We start from the raw sequence: 27,100 nt of genomic DNA, 5'->3' as shown, positions 1-27,100 counted from the left end.
AACTCCGCAATCCTGTGATTCTATCCCTGCTCCAAAATATGCCATGTTGGTATAAAGTGTTAAAACTATCTGTAGGAATTGTGCTTGGCAAAGCAAAACAAGCCATTTTTTAACCGCCCAGTAATATGGTTGGTAGGGACGCGGGTGGCACTGTGGGTTAAACCACAGAGTCTAGGACTTGCTGATCAGAAGGTCGGCGGTTCGAATCCCCGCAACGGGGTGAGCTCCCGTTGCTCGGTCCCTGCTCCTGCCAACCTAGCAGTTCGAAAGCACATCAAAGTGCAAGTAGATGAATAGGTACCTCTCCGGCGGGAAGGTAAACGGCGTTTCTGTGTGCTGCTCTGGTTCTACAGAAGTCGCTTAGTCATGCTGGCCACATGACCCGGAAGCTGTCTGCGGACAAATGCCGGCTCCCATGGCCTATAGAGTGAGATGAGCACCGCAACCCCAGAGTCGGTCACGACTGGACCTAATGGTCAGGGGTCCCTTTAATATGGCTGGTATTTTCTTTGGTGTCGCCATAGTATCCAAGTTGCCATAATCCACATTTTTTTTTATGGTGGGTGAAATCTCTTCATTTTATCTGACCTCTCACTTGCACATGAAAAACCATTCAGTTTGAATTCTTTCTAACCCCCCCCCCCCAAGAAGTCTCGCTTACACACAGGAGGTTACGTTTGGTTTTATTAGATAGAAGAAGCACATTCTTTTTCTTAAAGGCAAGTGTGGGCATTAAAACAAACACAGTGTAGAAATAAACCGCAGGGATATTATCTGTGCGTATCGCGTACATTCACCGACGCCACTCTAACGAACCGGAATGGAGTCAACGCATTCTTCGGAGGAATAGAGCAGATCGTCACAACACAGTAAGGCAGGTGAAATGGTTTGGTACAGAATTCTCTTAGCGCAGGCCAACGTCTTCCCAAACACGACGCCTGTGCAATCCCAATGGTCCCCTTAGAAGCCAGCATACCCTTCCATTCTCTCTTGATGCCACCCTTGGCAGCTAACCAATGAGACTCTTTCCGCATGCTCAGCCATGGCGCAACATGCTCACTTCAAGGAGAAACTCTGGCCCCTTGCAGGGGGGCATCAAATAGGAGGCCCCCACCAAGGTCCCTGGAACGCAGTGTTTTTGCTGACCTGGGTACAGTCATACCTCATGTTACGGATGCTTCAGACTACCGTATTTTTCGCCCTATAAGACGCACCTAGTTTTTGGAGGAGGAAAACAAGAAAAAAAATATTCTGAATCTCAGAAGCCAGAACAGCAAGAGGGATTGCTGTGCAGTGAAAGCAGCTATCCCTCTTGCTGTTCTGGCTTCTGTGATAGCTGAAAAGCCTGCATTCGCTCCATAAGACGCACACACATTTCCCCTTACTTTTTAGGAGGGAAGAAGGGAGTTTTATAGAGCAAAAAAATATGGTACGTCTTTTCAGATTGCGTCCTGCGGCGACCCGGAAGTACCGGAAAGGGTTACTTCCGGGTTTCACCGCTCGCGCATGCGCAGAAGCGCTAAATCATGCTTTGCACATGTGAAGAAGTGCCAAATCACGTCGCGCAGCTGCGCAGATACGGTGCTTCAGGTTGTACTCTTTTCAGGTTGCGAACGGGCCTGCAGAACGGAACCCGTTCGCAACCAGAGGTACCACTGTAGAAGAGAACAGCTGAGAAGGGTTGGAAGGACTTCCGGTTGAAGTGAGAATACTTGGGACATGGAGCATGCGCAGAGAGCAGCGGCAGCATGTTGCTGGTGGTCTGCACTAGAATGTCTAGCAGAGTTATTCCATGACCCGCTGTCAGCACCGGGTGAGTGGGGGGTTAGCAACACATTCTTCAGATATCATTCAAACGCTCCCATCTAGAAGGCAACCACTTTTGTAAAAACGTAAATAAATTTATATTTAAAAAGTCTGAAAAGGTCTTTAAAAAATATAAAAAACACAAAAAAACCCACAGTTCAAAAAAACCGTTTCTTTGCATTTTAAAAAATGCCACTGAACAAAGACATATCAATTCAACTGATTTACAAGATTTTGGGTTTTGGTTTCTGGGTTGTTTTCCTCCCTATTTGGAGTAGTTAAGAGTATATGCTATCATCTCGCCTTTGCCTTGACATCTTTGAGATGGGTGATGAGCCAACAACTTGTCAGAACTGCATACCATGACATCTTATTTTCTTGTTCCATGTCTATAAACAAGATTATTAAATGTATGCAAATAATTCCTACTGGGTGGTTGTCTGTTCCTGCAATTAATTAAATTCCCAGTCTGGTGGGCATGTTCCACTCCTTAACCTCTACACATTTTGTGCCGAAACGAAAAGTATTAGCAGATAGAATGAAAATGCTGCGTATTTTAACCATATAATTTGAGGGCATTGCCATGTTCTCAAAAGATGCATCTTCTCGAACCAGCTTCAGAGCATCTTGCCATGCTTTTAATGTTTTGGTAGCATAACTGACAGCTGCAGAGTATTCTGAAACACAAAAATGAAAAAAAAAAAAACAGAAAATGGAGGGTTACGTTTCAATACAGTTTAAAGCTTTTAATTATTTAAAGGTTTTTAGGATTTAGAGTCACAATAATGAAGCTGGCATTTATTACCACTTTTAAAAGTTCAAGTCACCAGGGACTTTTATGGACCTCAACCCAGACTCACACAGAAGATCCTCAGTCCCGAGGGATTTAGTTGGGCTTTAGCTCTTAGCTTACTACATACTCAGTATTTTGTTCTACATCTAGAATGCCATGAGCTATAGTGAATACATGAAGCAAAGAAGGACAGGGATCCGAGGAAGGCAGGGCACATTTTCTCTGTATCAAATGCCATTTCTTGGGAGCTGCAGAATTCCTTCCCACTGAAGGCAAAGGAAGTTCATAATGTATAAATTTGCCATGCTAATTGCATTTTCTAATTTCTTACAGCGAAAGGTGTGTACTCCCAGGTCTCACCTGGAAGCACCTTCCTCTTCTCCCAGCGAAAATGAGCAATTCTAGATTTACCCAGAGTTAACCACTCTACACATACACAGACACATTTTCAGTTTTCCTCTATCTTGGATGCTTAATTTATATTATTCTATGTTGCCTATGGGACGCAGGTGGCGCTGTGGTCTAAATCACAGAGCCTAGGACTTGCCAATCAGAAGGTGGGCGGTTCAAATCCCTGCGACAGGATGAGCTCCTGTTGCTCGGTCCCTGCTCCTGCCAACCTAGCAGTTCGAAAGCACGTCAGAGTGCAAGTAGATAAATAGGGACTGCTCTGGTGGGAAGGTAAACATTTCTGTGCACTGCTCTGGTTCGCCAGAAGCAGCTTAGTCATGCTGGCCACATGACCTGGAAGCTGTACACCGGCTCCCTCAGCCAGTAAAGCGAGATGAGCGCCGCAACCCCAGAGTCGGTCACGACTGGACCTAATGGTCAGAGGTCCCTTTACCTTTATGTTGCCCATACAAAAATATCACATATAAAGCAACCTAGAAAGGACACATTTATGTGGAACAAAGGTAACGTGTTTTAATATGGTTTTGCCTGTTTCCCATGTATATGCCCTGGTTATCTCCTGCTTGGACTACTGCAATGCACTCTACGTGTGGCTGCCTTTGAAGGCGACCCAGAAACTACAACTAATCCAGAATGCGGCAGCTGGACTAGTGACTGGGACCGGCCGCCAAGACCACGTAACACCGGTCTTGAAAGACCTACATTGGCTCCCAGTATGTTTCCGAGCACAATTCAAAGTGTTGGTGCTGACCTTGAAAACCCTAAACGGCCTCAGCCCAGTATACTTGAAGGAATGTTTCCACCATCGTCCAGCCTGGACATGGAGGTCCAGCTCCGAGGGCCTTCTGGCGGTTCCCTTGCTGCGAGAAGCAAAGCTACAGGGAACCAGGCAGAGGGCCTTCTCGGTGGTGGCGCCCGCCCTGTGGAACGCCCTCCCACCAGATGTCAAAGAGAAAAACAACTACCTGACATTTAGAAGACATCTGAAGGCTGCCCTGTTCAGGGAAGTTTTTAATGTGTGACATTTTAATGTATTCTTAATCTTTGTTGGAAGCCGCCCAGAGTGGGTGGGGTACAGATGGGCGGGGTACAAATAATAATAATAATAATAATAATTTCTGCAGCACCACCCACAGCAATAGGTAAGAGGAGAATAATTTCTCTGGGTCAGCGTCTCTTCTGCTGAATGCAATCTCTTGGTCTATATATCACGAGCTTCCAGCGCCAGTAAAAATGTCAGGCAAAGGAAAAACGGACTTCAACTCAGCATTCTGTTTCCTTTTCCTGATTTGAAATTCTGCAGCTTTCTTTTGGGCCTTTTTGTCCAGCTAGCCTTCTTTTAATTTGCTGTTTTTTAGTTTTCAAACACACATTGAGCATACACATATATCTGTTGCTCTCCTTTCGCTACACACTAACTTTTGAAACACGTTTAAGAAGTTCAGACACAAAGATATTGGGAGGAATTAAAAATATATTACTTTCAAGTTCTGCTGGGTTTCTGCCCAGTCCATGGAACCGATCAGGGGTATAGTAGTCAGCAGCAAGCTCGTTGCTTTATTGGCGTTTTCCTTCAATGTCTTCAACACTTTATCCACCGAAACCTGGAAGTACAACAACAATGAAAGCAAATTCCACTGAATTAAAAAAACACACCCACCCCACCAGTATACATGATATGTATAGGATTGCATACTGGAGAAGTTTAAAACAATATTTAAATGTCTCAGGCATGGGTAGGCAAACTAAGACCCAGCCAATCGCTTTCTAAATCCGGCCTGCGGACGGTCCGAGAATCAGTGTGTTTTTACATGAGTAGAATGCGTGCGTTTATTTAAAATGCATCTCTGGGTTATTTGTGGGGCATAGGAATTTGTCCATTTCCCTTTTTCCCAAAAAATATAGTCCGGCCCCCCACAAAGTCTGAAGGACAGGAGACCGGCCCCCTGCTGAAAAGGTTTGCTGACCCCTGGTCTCAGGTAAACTTAGTGATGCATTGAATTCAGTAATTTGAGTTTGCAGCTGACTGTTGAGAGGAAGGGGAAAGGAAGAGAGAAAACGTGATGCTTGAAAACTTCATGGTATATCAAATGCATTACAGTGGAACCTGGGAAGCCAAACGCCTTTGAACTCGAATGTTTTGGCTCCCAAATGATCAAAAACTGGAAGTGATTGTTCTGGTTTTCAAACGTTCTTTGGAACCCAAACGTCTGACATTATTTCCGCGGCTTCCAATTGGCTGCAGCGGCTTCCTGCAGCCAGTCGGAAGCCGTGCCTTGGTTTCTGAATGTTTTGGAAGTCGAACGGAATTCCAGAACAGATCCGTTCGACTTCCAAGGTACCACTGTACTGCTAAAAGATACACAGGGGGAAATGAGAAATCTTCCTCCATGTGGAAGAAGAAGAAGAAGAAGAAGAAGAAGAAGAAGAAGAAGAAGAAGAGGAAGAAGAAGGGTAGTAGAAGTTTGGATTTGATATCCCGCTTTATCACTACCCTAAGGAGTCTCAAAGGGGCTAACATTCTCCTTTCCCTTCCTCCCCCACAACAAACACTCTGTGAGGTGAGTGGGGCTGAGAGACTTCAGAGAAGTGTGACTAGCCCAAGGTCACCCAGCAGCTGCATGTGGAGGAGCGGGGAAGCGAAATCGGTTCACCAGATTACGAGACTACCACTCTTAACCACTACACCACACCGGCTCCAGGGGGCAACTATGTTGATTTTTAGTGGTGAAAGGAAAGAAAGAAAATAAGCAGAACTGGGAAGAAGACGAAACACAAATGAAAGAATGGATTTTAAAGCTAATGGGCTTTGCAAAACTGGTGAAACTAACAGCAAAAATATGAAACTGACATGAGGGACGATTCCTGGAAGAATGGAAGTCCTTTTGCGAATATCTGAAAAAATGCCATAATCAGATGAAATTGCAAGCAGGATTTGAAATATAAGCAGTGGAAGGAAAATGATAATTCAGTGGTACCTTGGTTGTTGAACGGCTTGGATCCCGAACAAATCAGCTCCTGAACACCGCAAACCCAGAAGTAAGTGTTCCGGTTTGTGAATGTTTTTTGGAAGCCAAACAGACTCCCAGAACGGATTAAGTTCGACAACCGGAGAAATCGAAGTTGGAGACAGAATTGTTAGAACCAAAGACTAAGGTACTATCAAGAATGTATAACTTGCTGTTAAAATGGAACACACAAGACGAAATGGTTAAATCTGCTATGATAAAGTGGGCACAGGATATTGGGCATAACATTATGTTTGAGGACTGGGAAAGGTTGTGGACCACTGGGCTGAACTTCACTGCATGTAATGCTTTGAAGGAAAATGTAATGAAAATGATATATAGATGGTACATGACCCCAGTTAAACTTGCCAAAATATACCATTCGTCTGATAATAAATGTTGGAAATGTAAGGAAAATGAAGGAACATTCTTTCACCTCTGGTGGACTTGCCCTAAAGTGAAGGCCTTCTGGGAAATGATATATAATGAGTTGAAAAAGGTATTTAAGTATACCTTCACTAAGAAACCAGAGGCCTTCCTCCTGGGTATTGTCGGCCAGAAGGTGTTAAAGAAGGACCGAACATTTTTTATGTACGCAACAACAGCAGCAAGGATACTCATTGCCAAGAACTGGAAGACTCAAGATCTACCCACACTGGAAGAATGGCAGATGCAGCTGATAGACTATATGCAACTGGCAGAGATGACCGGCAGAATCCGTGACCTGGGAGAAGAAAGGATTGAAGAAGACTGGAAGAAATTTAAAATTTATTTACAAAAATATTGTAATTTGATTGAATGTTAAGAAGGATGCTTGATCATAAATAAGTGGCCACCACTAAACTAGATTGGAATTTGATGATAAGTGAGATTAAGGAAAAGACGAACCCTTCGGGAGAACTATTAGATTATATTTAAACGAGTGGATATAAGATTGCAAACAAGATGATAATTTGCTTGAAAAAACTTTTTAACACTGTAAGTGGGAGCAGGAGACGTGAGGAAGTCTAAATAAGTTATGAAATTCTGTTATGATATAAGCAATGTTGTTTGTTACTTATGTTTTTCTTTTACAAAAATCTTAATAAATATTTATATATATAAAAAAATAAGTTTGACAACCAAGGTACCACTGTATTTGAAATAGAAGAATATGTCAAAACTGTTTAAATGTACATTCCCAAAGAAACCAGAGGCTTTCCTGCTAGGGAGGAGATTAAGTAAAAAAAGAGGATTGCAAGTTATTTATGTATGCTATGACCGCCGCTAGGATTCTTGTGGCCCAGAAATAGAAATCCCAGGAGATCCCAATGTTAGTGGAGTGGCAAGTGAAGATGTTTGAATATGCGGAGTTGGCGAAAATGACTAATAAGATTAGACATCAAAAAGTAACAAAGTTCGAAGAGGAGTGGAATAAATTTGTGTATATACGGAATAATTGTAGAAGTTTAAAAACTGTAGCAGGATTAACTTAAATCTTCTGAGGTGGGTGGAGGGTAAATAAGAATTTGTAGGAGTAGGTGTTAATTTGTGAAAGCCGAAGCAGGGAAGGAAGGAAGTCTGAGCGTGACAAAGCGCAGTGTAAATAAGAAAACACTAAGATGCTGCATGCAAGAGTTTACGTTTAATTGGACTTTGTTTTTGGAAATTTGACTTATGTTCTTATTTGAGTTTGCTTTTGAAAACTTAATAAAAAGTATTTTTTTAAAAAAAAATGAAATGGAAGAATGTGTCATAGGTGAAATTTTCTCAGAATGCAGTATGTAAATAGGATGGGATTAAGAATAGCGTGGAAGGAAAGGCGGGAAATCAAAGTTTAAAGAGAAATGTGTAACAAATTTGAAATCTGAAATTTATATGTAAAGATTGAAAAGTGTAGTAAAAATTTCATCTCTGCCAAAAAGGGGGGGTCCCTTCTGAATATTTTTCGTACCTCCGTAAAACTGGGGTGTCCCCACAAACCTGCCAGCGCCTCCCCCCTTCTGCATGTATGGCGCCATTTTAGCTACCTAAGGACCCCCGCTTGGCAACCAAACCTAAAAGCAAGAAGCAGCTGTCACTCACGGTTTCTTCGTGTTCCTTCCAGCAGTCGTAGTCTGTGGCCATGGCAATGCTTGCATAGCAGAGACCAGCTTCCCTGGCAAGAACCACTTCGGGGACCGTAGTCATGTTGATGACGTCGCCTCCCCAGCTGCGAAACATGAGGCTCTCGGCTCGGGAACTGAAACGTGGCCCTTCGATGGTGATCATGGTCCCTTTGGAGTGGGACTTGATGCCAAGCTTCTTGGCCACATCCATAAGGACCTGGACACATAGAGACAGGACCGTCTTTAGCATATGAGCCACTGGGGTGCAAAGATCCGCCCAGCACCCCCAAATTTAGTTTAGCAGTCTTCTTAAAATCTATTTTGGTAAAAGGTAAAGGGAGGCATGCGGGTGGCGCTGTGGGTTAAACCTAGGACTTGCCTATCAGAATGTCGGCAGTTCGAATCCCCGCCACGGGGTGAGCTCCCGTTGCTCGGTCCCTGCTCCTGCCAACCTAGCAGTTCGAAAGCACGTCAAAGTGCAAGTAGATAAATAGGTACCGCTCCGACGGGAAGGTAAACGGTGTTTCTGTGTGCTGCTCTGGTTTGCCAGAAGTGGCTTAGTCATGCTGGTCACATGACCCGGAAGCTGTACGCTGGCTCCCTCGGCCAATAAAGTGAGATGAGTGCCGCAGCCCCAGAGTCGGCCACGACTGGACCTAATGGTCAGGGGTCCCTTTACCTTTACCTAAAAGGTAAAGGACCCCTGACAGTTAAGTCCAGTCGCAGACGACTCTGGGGTTGCGGCGCTCATCTCAGGCCGAGGGAGCCAGCGTTTATCCACAGTTTTTCCAGGTCATGTGGCCAGCAGGACTAAACCACTTCTGGCACAACGGTACACACAAACCAGAGCAACGCACAGAAACTCTGTTTACCTTCCCGCCAGAGTGGTACCTATTTATCTACTTGCATTTTGACATATTTCCAAACTGCTAGGTTGGCAGGAGCAGGGACCGAACAAAGGGAGCTCACCACATCGCAGGGATTCGAACTGCCCACCTTTCTATTAGTAAGCCCAAGGCTCAGTGGTTTAGACCACAGCGCCACCCGCGTCTATTACAATTATATACATATATTAAATCTGTTTACAAAGAGTTATGACAGAAGCAGCAAGGCACCAGCCCTTTAATGCACCTTTTAATAAAGTAATATGCAGGTTAACTACAATAACAAGTCCTCCCCCCATCTTTTTTTTTTTTGTAATGTACAAAATATAACCCCCCCCTTTCTTTTGTTTTCCATATGGGTAAGGCAGGGTGGAAGGAGAAAGAACTTGGCCAGGTGAAGACCACCTGGTGGAAACCCTTACACACATGGTTCTCAATTGTAAACTATATGCTGATCTCCATCATCAATTTCTAGATCAACTCTGCATCCCCAAATGGAAACCAGAGTCGGAGGTCATACATTTCCTATTACTGGGAAATGATCAGGAGCTCACCGAGTTAGTGGCTAAATACCTCTATTTGGTTTTTGTTGTCGAAATACACTGCAGACATCTGATCTCCCTGGAAACCTAGAGATGTGACGATAGACTGCTCTGCCTCCTTTCTTTTAGCAAATGTTTGTGCCACTGGGGAAGTGGTACAGTGGTACCTCGGGTTACATACGCTTCCGGTTACAGACTCTGCTAACCCAGAAATAGTGCTTCAGGTTAAGAACTTTGCTTCAGGATGAGAACAGAAATTGTGCTCCAGCGGCGCGGCAGCAGCAGGAGGCCCCATTAGCTAAAGCGGTGCTTCAGCTTAAGAACAGTTTCAGGTTAAGTACGGACCTCCAGAACGAATTAAGTACTTAACCCGAGGTACCACTGTATATATGTATGTATATATGTTTTGGATGTTTGTATGTGATGCCAATAAAAGGTTTGATGATGATGATATGGGTACTATTTCTTGTTTCTCCCTCTTTGCAACTTATATTACTCTGTGTACTTTTGTAATTATTTTTCTAATGATGATGATGATGATAAAGTAATCTGCAGGAAGGACAGGGAAGTGGCTCAGCATTTATCAAGTGGCAAACCCTCCGCCCCCCCAATAACAACATTAAATGAAACAGGAGGGGATAAAGCTGGAAAGGAAAACCAGAACATATTTCTCTTTCACCCCTTTCTATGCATTCATAAGCACTTTCTGCTGATCTACAGGCTGTTGAGATTCCGGCCGCAGACAACGGACTCAATAAGCGAAGATCCACAAACCTCTCTAGTTTTGGCGCAGAAAGGTTCTGCCATAGGGATATGGCAGACTCCCGGAAGGCCGGGACAGCTCCCATCATAAAAGGTGAGGTGCCTTTTGGTGGTCCTGTGGGTGGGGAAAAACACTGATTAGAAATTTAAAAAAAACACCTGATTGGCAAGGAAAGGTCAGCATGTTCAGTCACTGTAGTATCAATACCACCCATTCGCCTCTTTTTTCCATCTTGCAAGCCGACAGAAGATCAGTAGAGCAGGGGTCAGCAAGGTTTACCTCACCTGGGCCAGTTCACTCCAGCAGAGATTCCTCCAGCAGAGATTTCTGGCATCTGCATCTGTGCGCCTGCGATTTCTGGTGTTTGTACAGATGCGTTTCTGGTGCCGTGGAAGCGAGTACCCGTGCTGCGCCTGTTTAGCACAGCGCGTAGGGACTGACCAAGCAGGTGCCTTGGTTCGGGGGCGGCTCGGGGGCCGGTTAAACAGCCCCCTACATTCCTACACATTCCCACACTTAGGTTTCCCCTGAATCAGGTATGTGTAGTGTGGTCTGAGCGCCGAAGAATTGATAATTTTGAATTATGGTACTGGAGGAGACTCTTGAGAGTCCCATGGACTGCAAGAAGATCAAACCTCTCCATTCTGAAGGAAATCAGCCCTGAGTGCTCACTGGAAGGACAGATCCTGAAGCTGAGGCTCCAGTACTCATGAGAAGAGAAGACTCCCTGGAAAAGACCCTGATGTTGGGAAAGATGGAGGGCACAAGGAGAAGGGGATGGCAGAGGACGAGATGGTTGGATAGTGTTCTCGAAGCTACAAACATGAGTCTGACCAAACTGCGGGAGGCAGTGGAAGACAGGAGTGCCTGGTGTGCTCTGGTCCATGGGGTCACGAAGAGTCGGACACAATTAAACAACTAAACAACAACAACAACAACAAGTGTGGTCTTTGGTTCCAGATTCACAAATTGGTATTTTCATTACAACCCCTCACCACCCCATTAATATCATCCATATATGAAAAGCAGGGATGCTTTGGGAAGAAAGTTTCTGCTGCAGCCCAAGATCTAATTCAATGATTGCCCAGCCTAGCTCCTCATATAAGATCTCCATCTTTTTTACCTGTCTATGAACTGATCTATTATGACAACGTCTCCAGGCTGAATCTCTTCTCTCAAAGAACCACAGGCTGTGGTCACCAGCAGATGAGTGCAGCCCTCTTCCTTCAGAGCCCACAGATTGGCACGGTAATTGACATGTGTCGGAATGATGGTGTGATGCCTTCCATGCCTACGCAGAGAAAGAGGGGAGGGGGGGAAACAGCAAAGCTAAAATTCAAGATGGGGTTGGGGGAAGCAAACAACTCAGGGAAAGATGCGTTTCCTGTTGTGGTTAGGAATGAATTCACCAAACCGTGGTTTTATTCTGTTCCACCACCTCTTTAAAAGCATTTTACTTATGTAAGAATGGTGTGAGTAGCTGCGGATCAGGACCAATAGATCTGGCCAATCCAGAGGCTTGAATTTGCTTTCCCATCTCAGGGACAAATGCCGTACACCTTGTGTGCCAGACGCTATGAGGGTTTAGTACATATAGTTTCTAAGGGAGCAGATGGTGCTGTGGTCTAAACCACTGAGCCTCTTGGGCTTGCCGATTGGAAGGTCGGCGGTTCAAATCCCCGCAACAGAGTGAGCTCCCATTGCTCTGTCCCTGCTCCTGCCAACTTAGCAGTTGGAAAGCACGCCAGTGTAAGTAGATAAATAGGTACTGCTGCGTTGGGAAGGTAAACAGCGTTTCCGTGCACTCTGATTTCCGTCATCGTGTCCCATTGCGCCAGAAGAGGTTTAGTTCTGCTGGCCACATGACCCGGAAAGCTGTCTGTGGACAAACGCCGGCTCGCTTGGCCTAAAAAGCGAGATGAGCACCACAACCCCATAGTCACCTTTTACTGGTCTTAACCATCCAGGGGTCCTTTACCTTTTTTACCTATCCATTAGTCCTTCCATGTAGAATAGTTTTAGATCTCATTCATTGATTTTCTTTTGTTTTATAAGTGTTTTCTCTTTTTGTCTGTTTCAGGTGATTTTTTATAAGCTGCTTATATTATATAGGCTGCTTATATTAAATGAAGGGAGCGGGTGGCACTGTGGTCAAAACCACTGAGCCTCTTGGGCTTGCCGATTGGAAGGTTGGCAGTTCGAATTCCCACGACGGAGTAAGCTCCCATTGCTGTGTCTCAGCTTTTGCCAACCTAGTAGGTCAAAAGCACACCAGAACAAGTAGATAAATAGGTACCACTGCGGCAAGAAGGTAAACAGCATTTCCATGCGCTCTGGTTTCCGTCATGGTCCTCCATGCGCCAGAAGTGGTTTAGTCCTGCTGGCCACTTGACCCGGAAAGCTGTCTGTGGATAAACTCTGGCTCCCTCGGCCTGAAATGAGCACCGCAACCCCATAGTCGCCTTTGACTGGACTTGACCGTCCAGGGCTCCTTTCCCTTTCTACATATAGCTTCTGGTTCAAATCCTCAGCCCTGGGATTCAAGGCCTGGGATTTTAAGGTTTTTAGGACTGGGAGATTTTATCATTTTTTATGTCTCTGTATTTCTCTGTCCAAACTCTCAAGCAAGTTTACATTTCATTTGCACCTATCTGTTAAATTTATATCCCAACCTTCCTTACAGGGCAGCAAAAACTTCTGTGATTAAAAGCAAAACAAAACTCCACAATTTAAAAAAGAATAGAAACATATTCAAAACATTTTAAAATCCGTTAAAAACAATAAAACTGAAGTACAGATGAAACAAAATAACGCGTCTGCACAGGCCAGCTGAAACAGGTAAGTTTTCAGCAAGCATATGTATTGTCCAACATAATTACCGTATTTTTCGCTCTGTAAGACGCACCAGACCACAAGACGCACCTAGTTTTTGGAGTAGGAAAACAAGAAAAAAAATATTCTGAATCTCAGAAACCAGAACAGCAAGAGGGATCGCTGTGCAGTGAAAGCAGCAACCCCTCTTGCTGTTCTGGCTTCTGGGATAGCTGCGCAGCCTGCATTCGCTCCATAACACACACACACACATTTCCCCTTATTTTTTAGGAGGTAAAAAGTGAGTCTTATAGAGCAAAAAAATACGGTAACTGAACTTGGAAGTTCTAAAAAAAGAGGAACAATTTTTAAGGTAGAGAACTAAATCAAGAACTATAAACCAATTATAATTTACTGAAACACGGGAGATAATTCTCAGCATATAGCGTGCATGTTTAGCAGGTTAGCTGCCTTGATTTAATACATTTACGGCAAACCTTAATTTTTCAGTACAAGAGAAATACAAGTGATGCTTAAGGAATTCTTACCTGGCCAGAAGCACACAGTCCACATTTTTTATCTTCCCCAAAATCAGAGCATCTGATGGCTAGAATAAAAAAAAAGAAATAAGCAATGGATGGAAAACAACACATTACAGAATGCCAACAGTGAATTTTAAACAATCTTAACTGCTATTTAGGCATGATTAAGGGGGGGGGGAGTTTTTATTTATTTATTTATTTATTTATTTATTTTCATTTATAACAATCCAATAAAAGCCACATTAATACAATACCCAATTAAAATTAAATTTAAAAAGCCAATTATCCCCAAAGTTATTGCTACCTACCTTTCCATAAGGCGTATCAACGTATTTTTCTGTTCGTCCTTCTAATATGTCCGGGTCGTCCAGCCCGGTCCCTCCGATAATTCCAATCTTGAGCACAAGGAAACACGCATTAGTTTGGAAGACAATTGAAACTATTACAGCGGTGCCCTGCAAAATGAATGCCTCGCAAGACGGAAAACCCGCTAGACGAAAGAGTTTTCCATTTTGGAGGTGCTTCGCAAAACGAATTTCCTATGGGCTTGCTTCGCAAGACGAAAATGTCTTGCGAGTTCCTGCGGGGTTTTTTTCCCTCCCCCCTTTTTTCTAAGCCGCTAAGCCGCTTATCAGCTGATCCGCTAAGCCGCTTAACAGCTGATCCGCTAAGCAGCTTATCAGCTGATCCGCTAAGCCGTTTATCAGCTGATCTGCTAAGCCGCCAATCAGCTGATCCGCTAATAGCGCTAATCTGCTAAGCCGCTAATGGGCTTGTTTCGCAAGACGAAAAAACCGCAAGACGAAGAGACTCGCGGAACGGATTCTTTTCGTCTTCCGAGGCACCACTGTACTAAATGCTACACCACAATAGTGTTTGGTTGTCACTCCCACCCCACTAACCATTCCCCCCTCCCCTCTCCCCCTTTCTTCTTCTTCTTCTTCTTCTTCTTCTTCTTCTTCCTCCTCTTCCTCCTCCTCCCAATTGTTTAAACCAATTCATGAACCAAGAACTAATACACTGACCACTAATAATGAAACATACGCTGTAGATATTTTTCCACATTTATTATGCTATTTTTGTGATATACAAATGACATGAGAAAACTTTCTGCTGTACTTTCTTGGAAGGAGAAAAACAACCATTTCCTTAATAACAATTTAAACAATTTCTTTAACTGAAACAATAACACTATAGCATGTTTGTTAACTGATGTGGTTAAACATTCTTTTTTTTAAAAAAAAAAAACTTAGACCGAGTTTTAGCACACATGAAAAACATAAAACAAATCCTTATTCCTGATGAATAAGCCTATATATAATTTAACTTAAATAGGAAACTATCTTTAGAAAGATTTTTCCTCCAAGAGCATTTCATTTTAAAAATCCGATGTAAATAAAAAAGATCTGATTTTTAAAATTATTATTTTTAAAAAAATCATTGATTTTTATCCACCCTGATTCCTGCAGAAATCTCCGTGCCAGCGACAGGAAACTTGTGGGACTTCCACCATCCCTGACCACTGGGCACTCTGCCTGGGACAGAGGTGAGCGAAGGCTGCAAAACCATCTGGAGGGGCTGTGTGCAGAGATGACCTTGGAGAAGTCCAACGTGGTTCGAAGTTTAGTAGGATTGCTGGTGGCCAAATGAAGTTGTTTGCTGGGGGGCAGCAATAGCGGGTGATGATTTTATCTTATTTTATTTCCCCCCCAAAATTTTACTGGTTTTCACAATATTATAAACAGACAAACAAACATAAATCATAGCCTTATTGAAAATCAAACTTATTAACTTTGTTAAGTGACATCCTTGCTTCCCCTTGGTTGAATTTCATTGCATGTCCTTTTAATGGTTATCCAAATCCCAATTCTTATGAAATTTAACTTAAAACATTAACATCCTTAAATCTCCACCTTATGGAATTAAACATATTAATTCATCACTTAACATAAATAAAATCCTAAGCCAATTAAGGATCTGCAAGCTATTTTCAATTAATTTAACTTAACAAATTTAACTAGATAATCATTAAATTTATTCCACTCTTCCTGATACTCCTCCTCCTTCTGGTTGCAGACTCTTCCGGTTAGGTCGGCTAGCTCCAAAAAATCCATCATCTTCATCTGCCATTCTTCTATCGTTGGTAATTCTTGGCTTTTCCACTTTTTAGCTAACAAAATACGAGCAGCAGTTGTGACATACAGAAATAATTTTACATCTTTCTCGGGCAATTCCAAACCTGTTATTCCAAGAGCGAGTGATGATTTTAAGGTGTCCAGCAAGCGTATGGTTAGGAGACAGCTTGCGGGCAGATAGCGTCACTTTAGGATGGCGTCTGACAACTTGTGACCAAGCCAGTTTAGGTCAACTGCTAGACCCAGGGAGGATGATTCCTCAAGAAGGCAGAATTTGGGCATCCCTGCTACAACAATGAAACCATTCTTGTGCTGGGTTGTTGTTTTTTAAGGTCAGGAATGGAAAAAACCAATCACCCTATTTTTAGTCCTAGGCAGCTTCCTTACAGCTGGCTGGGATAGGGAAGGGAAAACTCTGCCACCCACCCACATTTCCTCCTTCCGCAGAGGGCAGCCAGTGTGCCAATCCGGGGCTTTCCGCCTCAACCAGATGACAACAGCAAATAGGTATGAAAGGGACCGACGGAAAACCAACCAACCCTCCCCCAGCCTCGGTAATTGGCTCTAGGTCAGGGGTAAGCAAACTTTTTCAGCAGGGGGTCGGTCCACTGTCCCTCAGACCTTGTGGGGGGCCAGACTATATATTTTTTTTTGGGGGGGGGGAACGAATTCCTATGCCCCACAAATAACCCAGAGATGCATTTTAAATAAAAGCACACATTCTACTCATGTCAAAACACCAGACAGGTCCCACAAATAACCCAGAGGTTCATTTTAAATAACATGCTGATTCCTGGACTGTCCGTGGGCCGGATTGAGAAGACGATTGGGCCGGATCCAGCCCCCGGGCCTTAATTTGCCCAGCCATGTCCTAGAACTCTTGTCACTGTAGAGGATTCTTTTTTTAAAAAAAAATTAATTCATTTTTCATTTTCGTTCATTACATACATCTCAAATTCTTAACGTTTACTATGTATTCCTCCCCCACTCCAAGACGTTCCCCAATTTGTGTCTCTGGTTTGTTTCTATTTTCACCCGCTTTGCTATCTCTCAACAGAAAAAGTTATTAATAACATAGGATCAAACCTTAAAAACATAAAAATAAAATCACCGTATTTTTCGCTCTATAAGACGCACCAGACCACAAGACGCACCTAATTTTTGGAAGAGGAAAACAAGGAAAAAAAATTCTGAATCTCAGAAGCCAGAACAGCAAGAGGGATCGCTGGGCAGTGAAAGAAGCAATCCCTCTTGCTGTTCTGGCTTCTGGGATAGCTGCGCAGCCTGCATTCGCTCCATAAGACGCACACACATTTCCCCTTACTTTTTAGGAGGGAAAAATACGGTAAATACATCATCTTATTTCACTATCTTCCAAACTTTTTTTGATGCTAATAATGTGGATGCTTATTTAAATCCTGCCATCAAGTCTATTGCCTTTCTTTGTTTCTGCAAATATAATATGAATGGTTCCCAATCTTTTTCAAAGTCTCCGTTGTCTTTTCCTCTTAGTCTTTCTGTCATTTTTGCCACTGTAGAGGATTCTGAGCCATGAAATAGGCACTCAGTTTGTGCTGGGCATTGGTGAAGCCAGACAGGTCTCACTTTTGCCCTAGCTGAGCAGATTGGTTCCTAGAGCACAGCTGATGTTTGTTCCACAGCTGCTGCTGTTGCTTCTTTGCCAATCCCTCGCAGCCGATTACGATTGTCTTCCATTAATGTGATCTTTACAATGAGTCTGTAAGTGACTGTGGAGGCTAATTCTGGATCCTCACATCCTTCCACAGTGGGGACATTGGTTTCCGGGTGGGAGTTAACGTGCCTTCCTCTTGGCACGTTTCTCCCTTGCGTCCTGAGTTCGAGTGTCTTCAAAGTCCATGACACCTTTGGTAAAGGCTGTTCTCCAACCGGAGCGCTTGCAGACCAGTGTTTCTCAGGTGTTGGCGGGCTGGATTTAGAAGGTGATTGGGGCGGATCTGACCCTCGGGCCTTAGGTTGCCTACCCATGGTCTAGGTAATAAGGCTTAAGTCTTCCGTTAGCGAGTGGAACAACTCCAGTTCAGTGGTACCTTGGTTCTCAAACTTAATCCATTCCGGAAGTCCGTTCCAAAACCAAGATGCTCTGTCCCATAGAAAGTCATGCAAAATGGATTAACCCATTGCAGACTTTTAAAAACAACCCCTAAAACAGCAATGTAACATGAAATTTACTATCTAACAAGGCCACTGATCCATAAAATGAAAGGAAAATACAATGTACTACAGTCACACAATCGATCCATCAGTAGCTGAACTGGAAGAAATTCAAGATATATCCGAAAGACAACTATCATCAATTGGCATCGCTTGTAGTGTTACAAGAAGTTTTGTAAGCAGAACTATATGAATTATTGCGAAAGATGACTAAGAATGAGGTTTTTTTTAGGATTTGGATTTCATAGCAATAACTATTAAAATAAAATGCAAAATTAGAAAGGAAGTTAGAAAACCACCAGTCGGGGTTGATGGAAGTCCTAGGCGGTGATAGCCAAAGGTCTGTTATGTTTTCTAAGATGGGATGTAATGTTTGGAAGACATGTGTAAAAACTAATAAAAGTTATATTAAAAAAAAATCAGTAGCTGAACTTGGTTCCACAGTCACAAAAACAAAAAAAGCCACAAATACGCAAAATAAATAGCAAGAACAGACAGAACAGACAGACCTCAGCATAACACTCAAAACGGAAGTGCGTCACTAAAAACAGAGCACGTTTGACTTCTGGAAAAAGTTTGCAAACCGGAACAGTTACTTCCAGGTTTGCAGTGTTTGGGTTCCAAGTTGTTTGAGTACCAAGGTGTTTGAGAACCAAGGTACCACTGTAAAGTCAAAAAATGAAGTTCCCCTGTAAGTATCAAAAATTAAACCAAAGCAATGTAGGGGTGGCTTTAAACATCTAATAGCTTTCTACTTGCAGAAAACTCTTTCCACATCAATTTGTCTACTGTGGAATCCCCACATTGCAGGAATTTCTGGGAGGAAATTCCCAGAATTTGCAAAAGATACATGTCAGGCCTGTTGGACCTGCCTTAAAATAACCACCTCAGGTAAAGTTTAAGAGCATCGAATGAGTTGTCTCTTAAGCAAGCTTGGCTATTGATGCTGGTTTCACTTAGGAACTTAAATAGAAAACTATCTTAAAAAGCAGAGACATCACCTTGCCGACAAAGGTCCGTATAGTTAAAGCTATGGTTTTCCCAGTAGTGGTGTATGGAAGTGAGAGCTGGACCATAAAGAAGACTGATCGCCAAAGAATTGATGCTTTTGAATTCTGGTGCTGGAGGAGACTCTTGAGAGTCCCATGGACTGCAAGAAGATCAAACCTCTCCATTCTGAAGGAAATCAGCCCTGAGTGCTAACTGGAAGGACAGATCCTGAAGCTGAGGCTCCAGTACTCATGAGAAGAGAAGACTCCCTGGAAAAGACCCTGATGTTGGGAAAGATGGAGGGCACAAGGAGAAGGGGACGACAGAGGATGAGATGGTTGGATAGTGTTCTTGAAGCTACCAGCATGAGTCTGACCAAACTGCGGGAGGCAGTGGAAGACAGGAGTGCCTGGCGTGCTCTGGTCCATGGGGTCACAAAGAGTCGGACACAACTAAACGACTCAACAACAACAACAACCTTTAAAAATATTTTTCCTCCAAAAGCATTTCATTTTAAAAATAAATAACGGAGATTTCGAGGAACCCCGAGATTTCCTGAGATGTAGCTCGAAAACCACTGGATTAAGTAAACCATTGTGGGGGATAAATATCTATGTTGCCTGATACTTACAATAAATAAACGGCAAGAGACATAAAATACTCCATCCCATGCCCACTTCTTTAAAACGGACCTCTTTTTTATTTAAAAAGATCTTGCTTCACTTTCAATTATAATAGGAACATTTATTTCATTAGGCTATGTGGTTCTTGTTATCAGTCCAAAGCTCTGGTTGAAGTTCATGCCATAACTTGGAAGAACCTGCCAAGGACCAGCAAACAGAAACAAATATTCTTTCTGATTTGCTGCCACCTTGTGGCATGGAAGTGGTAGTGCAGGCAAACTGGGTGCAACATAAGTGAAGACAGATTTGCAATTTCCAGTGTGCTCCTAAAAGCAGGGTGGATAAAAATCAATGCTTTTTAAAAAAAATAATCTAAAAAATTGGATATGTTTAAATTTAAATCAGATTTTTTAAATAAAATGCTTGGGGGGGGGGGAAATATTTCTAAATATAGTTTTCAATTTAAGTTACATTATAGTCCTAAGGCTACTCATCAGGAAATAAGGTTTTGTTTTAAGTTTTTCATCAGTCTAAGGTTGTTGTTTTTTATCATTTAACCACCTCAGTTAACAAACATGGATACATATGCTATAATGTTATTGTTTCAGTTAAATAAATTGTTTCAATTGTTATTAAGGAAATGATTATTTTTCTCCTTCCAATAAAGTACAGCAGAAAAGTTGTCCAGATACAAACAATAATTTCGTAATTGCCTGTCTTTGTATTTCTAATAGTATAACCAAATCAGTATTTTTGATATAACTGTAAAAACTACTCTGAAAATTTCTTATTCCAAAAATGAAACCTTCATCTGGCTGTAAATGTTAAGATTATACCAGCAAGAATGAGTCTTTCTGTAAAAAAATGAGTTAAATTAAGTCTTACTGACTAGTGATTTAAATCGATTTGATTTAAATCAAATCAACCCTGCGTAAAAGCATCAAAGAATGCTGGAATAATATTGCCTGAATGTTACCATCAAAAGGTTCCTGTGTCACGCAACTGAAGCTACCATTCCACATTACAAATACAGTGGTACCTCGGGTTAAGTACTTAATTCGTTCCAGAGGTCTGTTCTTAACCTGAAACTGTTCTTAACCTGAAGCACCACTTTAGCTAATGGGGCATCCTGCTGCCGCCGCACCCCAATTTCTGTTCTCATCCTGAAGCAAAGTTCTTAACCTGAAGCACTATTTCTGGGCTAGCGGAGCCTGTAACCTGAAGCGTATGTAACCTGAGGTACCTCTGTACCCAGCTGGCAACCAAATCCCTTCCACATAGAATTATAGAGCTGGAACGCATCTTGAAGTTTATCTGGCAACCTTTGCTGTTATACAAGAGCCAGAGCTACCAACTTGGGCTTCTGAGTTTGGCTGCTTTTGGGTATAAATTACATTATGTTCTGCTGTGATCAGCTGGATCCCATTTTGCTGCAAAAGCAATCTATACCCTCGCTCCAACTGCTTAGTAATGAATGTTACACCTATGCAAAACGGAGAGAGGCTTTCTTCAGGCAAGGATAAAATGCACAGGCCTCACGTTTTCTGAAACTGTAGGCAGCACCGAGTTCGTACTGTTAAGCCAGCTGAAGTCGCAGGTGGCGCTGTGGGTTAAAGCCTCAGAGCCTAGGACTTGCCGATCGAAAGGTCGGCGGTTCGAATCCCTGCGGCGGGGTGCGCTCCCACTGCTCGGTCCCAGCGCCTGCCAACCTAGCAGTTCGAAAGCACCTCCGGGTGCAAGTAGATAAATAGGGACCGCTTACTGGCGGGAAGGTAAACGGCGCTTCCGTGTGCGGCTCTGGCTCGCCAGATGCAGCTTTGTCACGCTGGCCACGTGACCCGGAAGTGTCTCCGGACAGCGCTGGCCCCTGGCCTCTTAAGTGAGATGGGCGCACAACCCCAGAGTCTGTCAAGACTGGCCCGTATGGGCAGGGGTACCTTTACCTTTAACGTTGTGCTGGAGACCAGCTAGAGGGAAGATAAGTGCTTGAGATGAAGGAAGGAGGAAGGAAGGAAGAAAGAAGAGGAGCAGCAACTTGACCACTGCAGCAATTGTCTCCCATCAGTGGGGGTCTCTGCCAGTTCTCAGGAGGGGAGGGGTGAGGACAGAGCTGTACGGATGCCCCATGAAGAAACACCGGATAAGCTCTATCAGGACACCTGCACAGCCGTTATCTCACCACCACCTAGCTAGTACCGCCCCCCTAGCAAAGAGGTAGCAACTCCATTGCAGAGAAGCTACAGCTGCAACTCTATACCACTGGCCAGTGTTTGAAATAAGCCGGGAGCCAGGCACATTTTGCACCTGATTACTGGCCACTTGCGGGTGGCGCTGTGGGTAAAACCTCAGTGCCTAGGACTTGCTGATCGTAAGGTCGGCGGTTCGAATCCCCACACCGGGGTGAGCTCCCATCGTTCGGTCCCAGCTCCTGCCCACCTAGCAGTTCGAAAGCACCCTTAAAGTGCAAGTAGATAAATAGGTACCGCTTTATAGCGGGAAGGTAAACGCTGTTTCCGTGTGCGGCGCTGGTGCTGGCTCGCCAGCTGCAGCTTCGTCATGCTGGCCACATGACCCGGAAGTGTCTTCGGACAGCGCTGGCTCCCGGCCTCTTAAGCGAGATGAGCGCGCAACCCTAGAGTTGGACACAACTGGCCAGTACGGGCAGGGGTACCTTTTACTGGCCACTTGCGGCCACAAGATACCTTCACTCGGTGGAGCGTCTCCATCCCCATCGTTCAGCTCAGACACTGAGGTCCGGCGCCGAGGGCCTTCTGGCAGTTCCCTCATTGCGAGAAGCAAAGTCACAGGCAACCAGGCAGAGGGCCTTCTTGGTGGTGGCAACCGCCTCCCGTCAGATGTCAAGGAGCTTCACAATATTCCAAAATACCCGAAGGAGTGTCTCCACCCCCATCGTTCAGCCCAGATACAGAGGTCCAGCGCCGAGGGCCTTCTGGCGGTTCCCTCATTGCAAGAAGCCAAGTTACAGGGAATCAGGCAGAGAGCCTTCTTGGTGGTGGCGCCCACCCTGTGGAACGCCCTCCCATCAGATGTCAAGGAAATAAACAACTACCTAACTTTTAGAAGATGTCTGAAGGCAGCCCTGTTTAGGGAAGTTTAAATGACTGATGTTTTAATGTATTTTTAATCTTTTGTTGGAAGTCGCCCAGAGTGGCTGGGGAAACCCAGACAAATTACTATTATTATTATTATTATTTGGGTACAGTGTTCGGAATTCATATACATAAGCTAGGTGCCAAATGCCTCCTTAAACCAAGGTTATAGTCACCAAAACGGAATGTCTAGTTGCCACTTTGGGGCAAGATGGCTCTAAGGTCTTATTTTTCAAAAGATGGGCTCACTGTGGCTGATTCTCAGTTGAACATCTGGCTAGTTCAGATGACAACCTTGAGCTGGGTTGAGAGATCTGAGAACTTAAAGAAGAAATGTCACCTGACCCAGGGACAGTCCACATATACACAGTGGTACCTCAGGTTAAGTACTTAATTCGTTCCGCGGGTCCGTTCTTAACCTGAAACTGTTCTTAACCTGAAGCACCACTTTAGCTAATGGGGCCTCCTGCTGCTGCCACGCTGCTGGAGCATGATTTCTGTTCTCATCCTGAAGCAAAGTTCTTAACCCGAGGTAATATTTTTGGGTTAGCGGAGTCTGTAACCTGAAGCATATGTAACCTGAGGTACCACTGTATTGGTCTACTATTCTGACCTCTTTTTCTTAATGGTGACACGGGCCATCCATAATGTAAGAATATTCTTCACAACTTTGATCAGGGCATTGGGGTGGAAGAAGTGAAGACAAGCAACAAAAAATTCGCTATAACTTTCGTCATCACTCCTGCTAAGGTTGCACCAAAAATGCATTTTGGTTCCAGAAATCCATTCTGATTGGGCAGATAAAACGCAACGGATAGAATTCTAAAGGATGTGTGTCATTAGTGTGTGAAAACAGTCAAGCTCCATGGATCCCAGGCATGTACCTCCAGAAGGTAGATACCATCCTGGCATTCCCTCTAGGCCACAAGTGGCCGATAGTCCAGTGCAAAATGCGCCTGGCGAATTTCGAACACTGTTCATGAATGCCAGGCAATGTGGCTTCAGGAATATCCCCGCCTCCACCAATTTTCTTCCTAATTTCACATTCAGAATGAAGACTAGGGAAAAGTCTTGGAAGCACAGTGCCGTTCCAGGGGGGGATAACTCCCCCCAGATTTTCAGAGAGAAATGGGATTCTCATGTGAAGCAGAATAGTGACCAGCTACAGCCCTTCTCTCTGAGCTTGGAGGTCAGGAGGAAAGGCAAGGTTTCGCCCTGATCCCAGCCCCTGGTGGAATCACCTATCACAAGCCTGAATGACTTTAAAGGTTTTCCCATGAAGTCTGAAACGGTTTGTACTTATTGCTTCAACAAACCCCAACTCCTGTCGGCTACGTGAGACACATTCAAACTTTGTGGACACACAGAATTTTTTAAAAGGGACAACTCAAGATAGGTTAAAAAAAATACATACAATGAAAGCATCAAAGAGACAAGATCAAATTCAGCAAGATCTCACTGTCATAGGAAGCATTCTACCTCTACAGCTCTTCTCAAGAGGAGCGGCTGCTGTGTGTGTATCTAAGCGCATGCATTTTGTCAAAGCAACAGATACAATCACTTTCAGAAATGGCAAACTAAGGAATATCGATCACGTGGATTGGAAATATCCAAAGAATGCAAATAGGCTGTTCATGGTATTTCAGCGTGCCCTAAAAAGCAAGGTGGTATCCTGCATAAGGAACAGGTTCTGTGACTCACAGCTCAGTTGGTTAGAACTTGCGGCTGATAACACCGAGGTTGCAGGTTCGGTCCCCTTATGGGACAGATGCATATCCCTGCATTGCAGGGGGTTGGACTAGATAATCCTCAGGGGTCCCTTTCAACTCTACAATTCTAGGATTGTATGATATAGGTGTCTAAACGCACTACAGTTCACCAGATTTCTAAAAGCCGTTGATTAGCTATATTTGAGCGGCACATAGTGGAAAACCCCTCTGTGACTAATAGAGGAAACTCATCTGAATAATTAAGAAATAGAGGGTGAGAGCTCAGCACATGTCTCAGACTCCAGATCACGGACAGCAGATCCATTATTCTGGATGGTCCTTTGGGGCAGCAACAAGAGCAGTGGAGGCAGAGGTAAAAGCGCATTCACAGGGCAACTGTTTTCTTTGCCGCACAAATCTGGGGGGTATTCATTCCGGGATTCTTAATACTGTAATGTGCATTGTTTCTAAAGCACTGTGCTTTCCAGGGGAAAAAGAAGAAGAAGAAGAAGAAGGAGAAGAAGAAGAAGAGGAGGAGGAGAAGAAGAAGAAGACCCCAAAGACAAAATCCTCGGTTTAACAAAAACCAGACACACTTGGCCACGGGTCCTGGAGCATGTCTGCAGAAACCCACCGTCGCCTGTGCACAAAGCCCGGCCTGTCGCCAGGCCCTCCTCGCGCCCAAACAGGGTTTACTCCCGGGTAAGTGCACCCAGGGGACTCCGCGCGCGCACCCCCCCCTTCCAGACTCCAGCACCGCTGGAGAGGGCGCCTTTACGCGCGCCGAAGGCGCCTAGGCGCACGTCTTGAGCAGGCCGACGGAGATCCCCAAGGACTCCCGGCCCGCACCAACGCCGCGCCCGCGCGCTCAGGCCCCGCGCGCGCCCAGGCCCCCTTCCCGTTCCCCGGGAGCCCAAGGGAGCCGCCTCTTCGTGGAAAGGGAGCCGCCGAGTTGCGCCCCCAGCCGGGAGAGCCGGCAGCAGCAGCGAGGCGCCTAGCTTACCTTCACTGGCGAGCAGGCGGCGGCTGCTGCAGCCATGTTGCTCGGGGAGGAGAAGCGGCGGAGAGGAGGGCGGTCCCTGGCCAGGCGCGCCCACCGGCTCTCCGCCCCCGGCAGGAGGCGAAGCGCAAAGCGCGGGGGATCCCGCCCAGCCAGCCAAGGGGTTCCCGTTTGTCGCTCCAGTTCCCTTCCCTTCCCTTTTTTAATTTCAATTAATACATTTATTTAGTTAGTTCGTTTTTCAAATTAGAATTTTACAACCGCATAATCCAGCATACAATTTAAAAAACAAGATTCCAGAGAATCCCCTGGATTCCCCCCTCCCCCTTGTGGGTCCTATTATCAATCATTTCCTCCTAATCATCCAAATCTTTTACGTCTCCAAAATTCGCCCTTAAACTACAAGCGTTATTTGTCGCTGCAGTTTCCTGGGCAGTTCACGGAATCTGGGTGGAAACACTGGGAAGAAGCCAGGTTTAAAAATCACACCCGAGCAAGCCGACCGCAGCGATCATTGCTGGCCATGATCGCGATCCACACAATGGATCCGGCTGTGGCGCGTTAATTGCGCAAAGCGCGGCGGAGGCACCCCAAGTCAGCCATTTATTCTTTGATTGGTATGCCGCTTTCTCTCTCTGTCTCTTCCTCTCTCTCTCACACACACAAACAAACTGCATCATGCTGGAAGCAGCTTGCAACTCAGATAAAGGGGGGGGGGGGACCAGTGGCGTAGCGTGGGTTGTCAGCACCCGGGGCAAGGCAAGTAATTTGAGCCCCCTAACCCGTGGATTTGCGCCCCCTAACCCGTGGATTTGCGCCCGGTGCGGCCGGGCCCCCCTGCACACCCCCCACGCTACGCCACTGGGGGGCACTTTCAACAAACGCCACCGAAGCAATTTCTTAATAAGTTAGCGAAGCAAGAAAACAACAAGTGCATAATAACATGGCAAAACTTTAGCAAGTACATTCCAATATAGCAAGATTATATGCAGCGTCCATAGCAAAAATAACAAGGGAGCTGATAACAAGGTGCTGAGAACGCCAAGGATTGAGACCCCGTAGGAGCCACCTGCATATTCCTGCATTGCAAGGGGTTGGGCTACGTGACCCCAGAGGCAGGGCCGTCGTTAGCATATGCGTAGCCGGGGTGCAAAGATCTGCCCAGTGCCCCCAAATTTAGTTTAAAGGTAAAGGGATCCCTGACCGTTAGGTCCAGTCGTGGCCGACTCTGGGGTTGCAGCGCTCATCTCACTTTATTGACTGAGGGAGCCGGCGTACAGCTTCCAGGTCATGTAGCCAGCATGACTAAGCCGCTTCTGGCGAACCAGAGCAGCGCACGGAAACGCTGTTTAGCTTCCTGCCGGAGCAGTACATATTTATCTCCTTGCAGTTTGACGTGCTTTCGAACTGCTAGGTTGGCAGGAGCAGGGACTGAGCAACAGGAGCTCACCCCGTTGCGGGAATTTGAACCACCGACCTTCTGATTGGCAAGTCCTAGGCTCTGTGGTTTAACCCACAGTGCCATGCGCATCCCTTAAAAATTTAGTTTAGCTCCCCCAAATTAACTTTTATTGAGCTTTTTTTTGGGGGGGATCACTCACATGTAACAATGACGCAGCGGAAAAAACTGCTTTTGTTTCCTGACTCTTCGGGAATATTTGATGCTACAGAGTAAAAGAGCGACAGAGGAGGG

General features: G+C 44.7%; 1 protein-coding gene and 1 long non-coding RNA gene across 2 annotated transcripts in view; both read right to left on the bottom strand.

Annotated features, from left to right (window-relative positions):
- Window positions 1-666: 666 nt before the first annotated feature.
- MTAP (methylthioadenosine phosphorylase) lies at window positions 667-25,944 on the bottom strand. The gene is made up of 8 exons (XM_083719769.1): window positions 25,411-25,944; window positions 13,956-14,042; window positions 13,654-13,712; window positions 11,418-11,585; window positions 10,306-10,408; window positions 8,083-8,322; window positions 4,492-4,614; window positions 667-2,483 (listed from the first exon to the last, which is right to left on the bottom strand). The coding sequence occupies exons 1-8, from the start codon at window positions 25,444-25,446 to the stop codon at window positions 2,445-2,447; spliced, it is 855 nt and encodes a 284-aa protein (XP_083575895.1). The 5' UTR covers window positions 25,447-25,944; the 3' UTR covers window positions 667-2,444.
- Window positions 667-27,100, bottom strand: part of LOC310835288 — a 114,203-nt gene continuing 87,769 nt past the window's right edge. Inside the window, exon 2 of the long non-coding RNA XR_014559512.1 lies at window positions 667-1,184. This is a non-coding gene — a long non-coding RNA (uncharacterized lncRNA). The remainder of the gene's footprint in view (window positions 1,185-27,100) is intronic.

Source organism: Podarcis gaigeae (assembly GCF_964106915.1).
Source record: "Podarcis gaigeae genome assembly, chromosome: 17".
In the NCBI taxonomy this organism is placed as follows: Eukaryota; Metazoa; Chordata; class Lepidosauria; order Squamata; family Lacertidae; genus Podarcis; species Podarcis gaigeae.
This window is presented reverse-complemented; position numbering and strand designations above follow the sequence as displayed.

What these genes read in the sequence shown, in the direction of transcription:
- MTAP (XM_083719769.1), bottom strand. Translation starts at nt 25,446, where the DNA reads ATGGCTGCAGCAGCCGCCGCCTGCTCGCCAGTGAAG. An exon ending in CCGCCTGCTCGCCAGTGAAG is followed by an intron (nt 14,043 to 25,410) that starts GTAAGCTAGGCG and finishes CTTGTGCTCAAG; the next exon opens with ATTGGAATTATCGGAGGGAC. An exon ending in GACTGTGTGCTTCTGGCCAG is followed by an intron (nt 11,586 to 13,653) that starts GTAAGAATTCCT and finishes TTCTCTGCGTAG; the next exon opens with GCATGGAAGGCATCACACCA.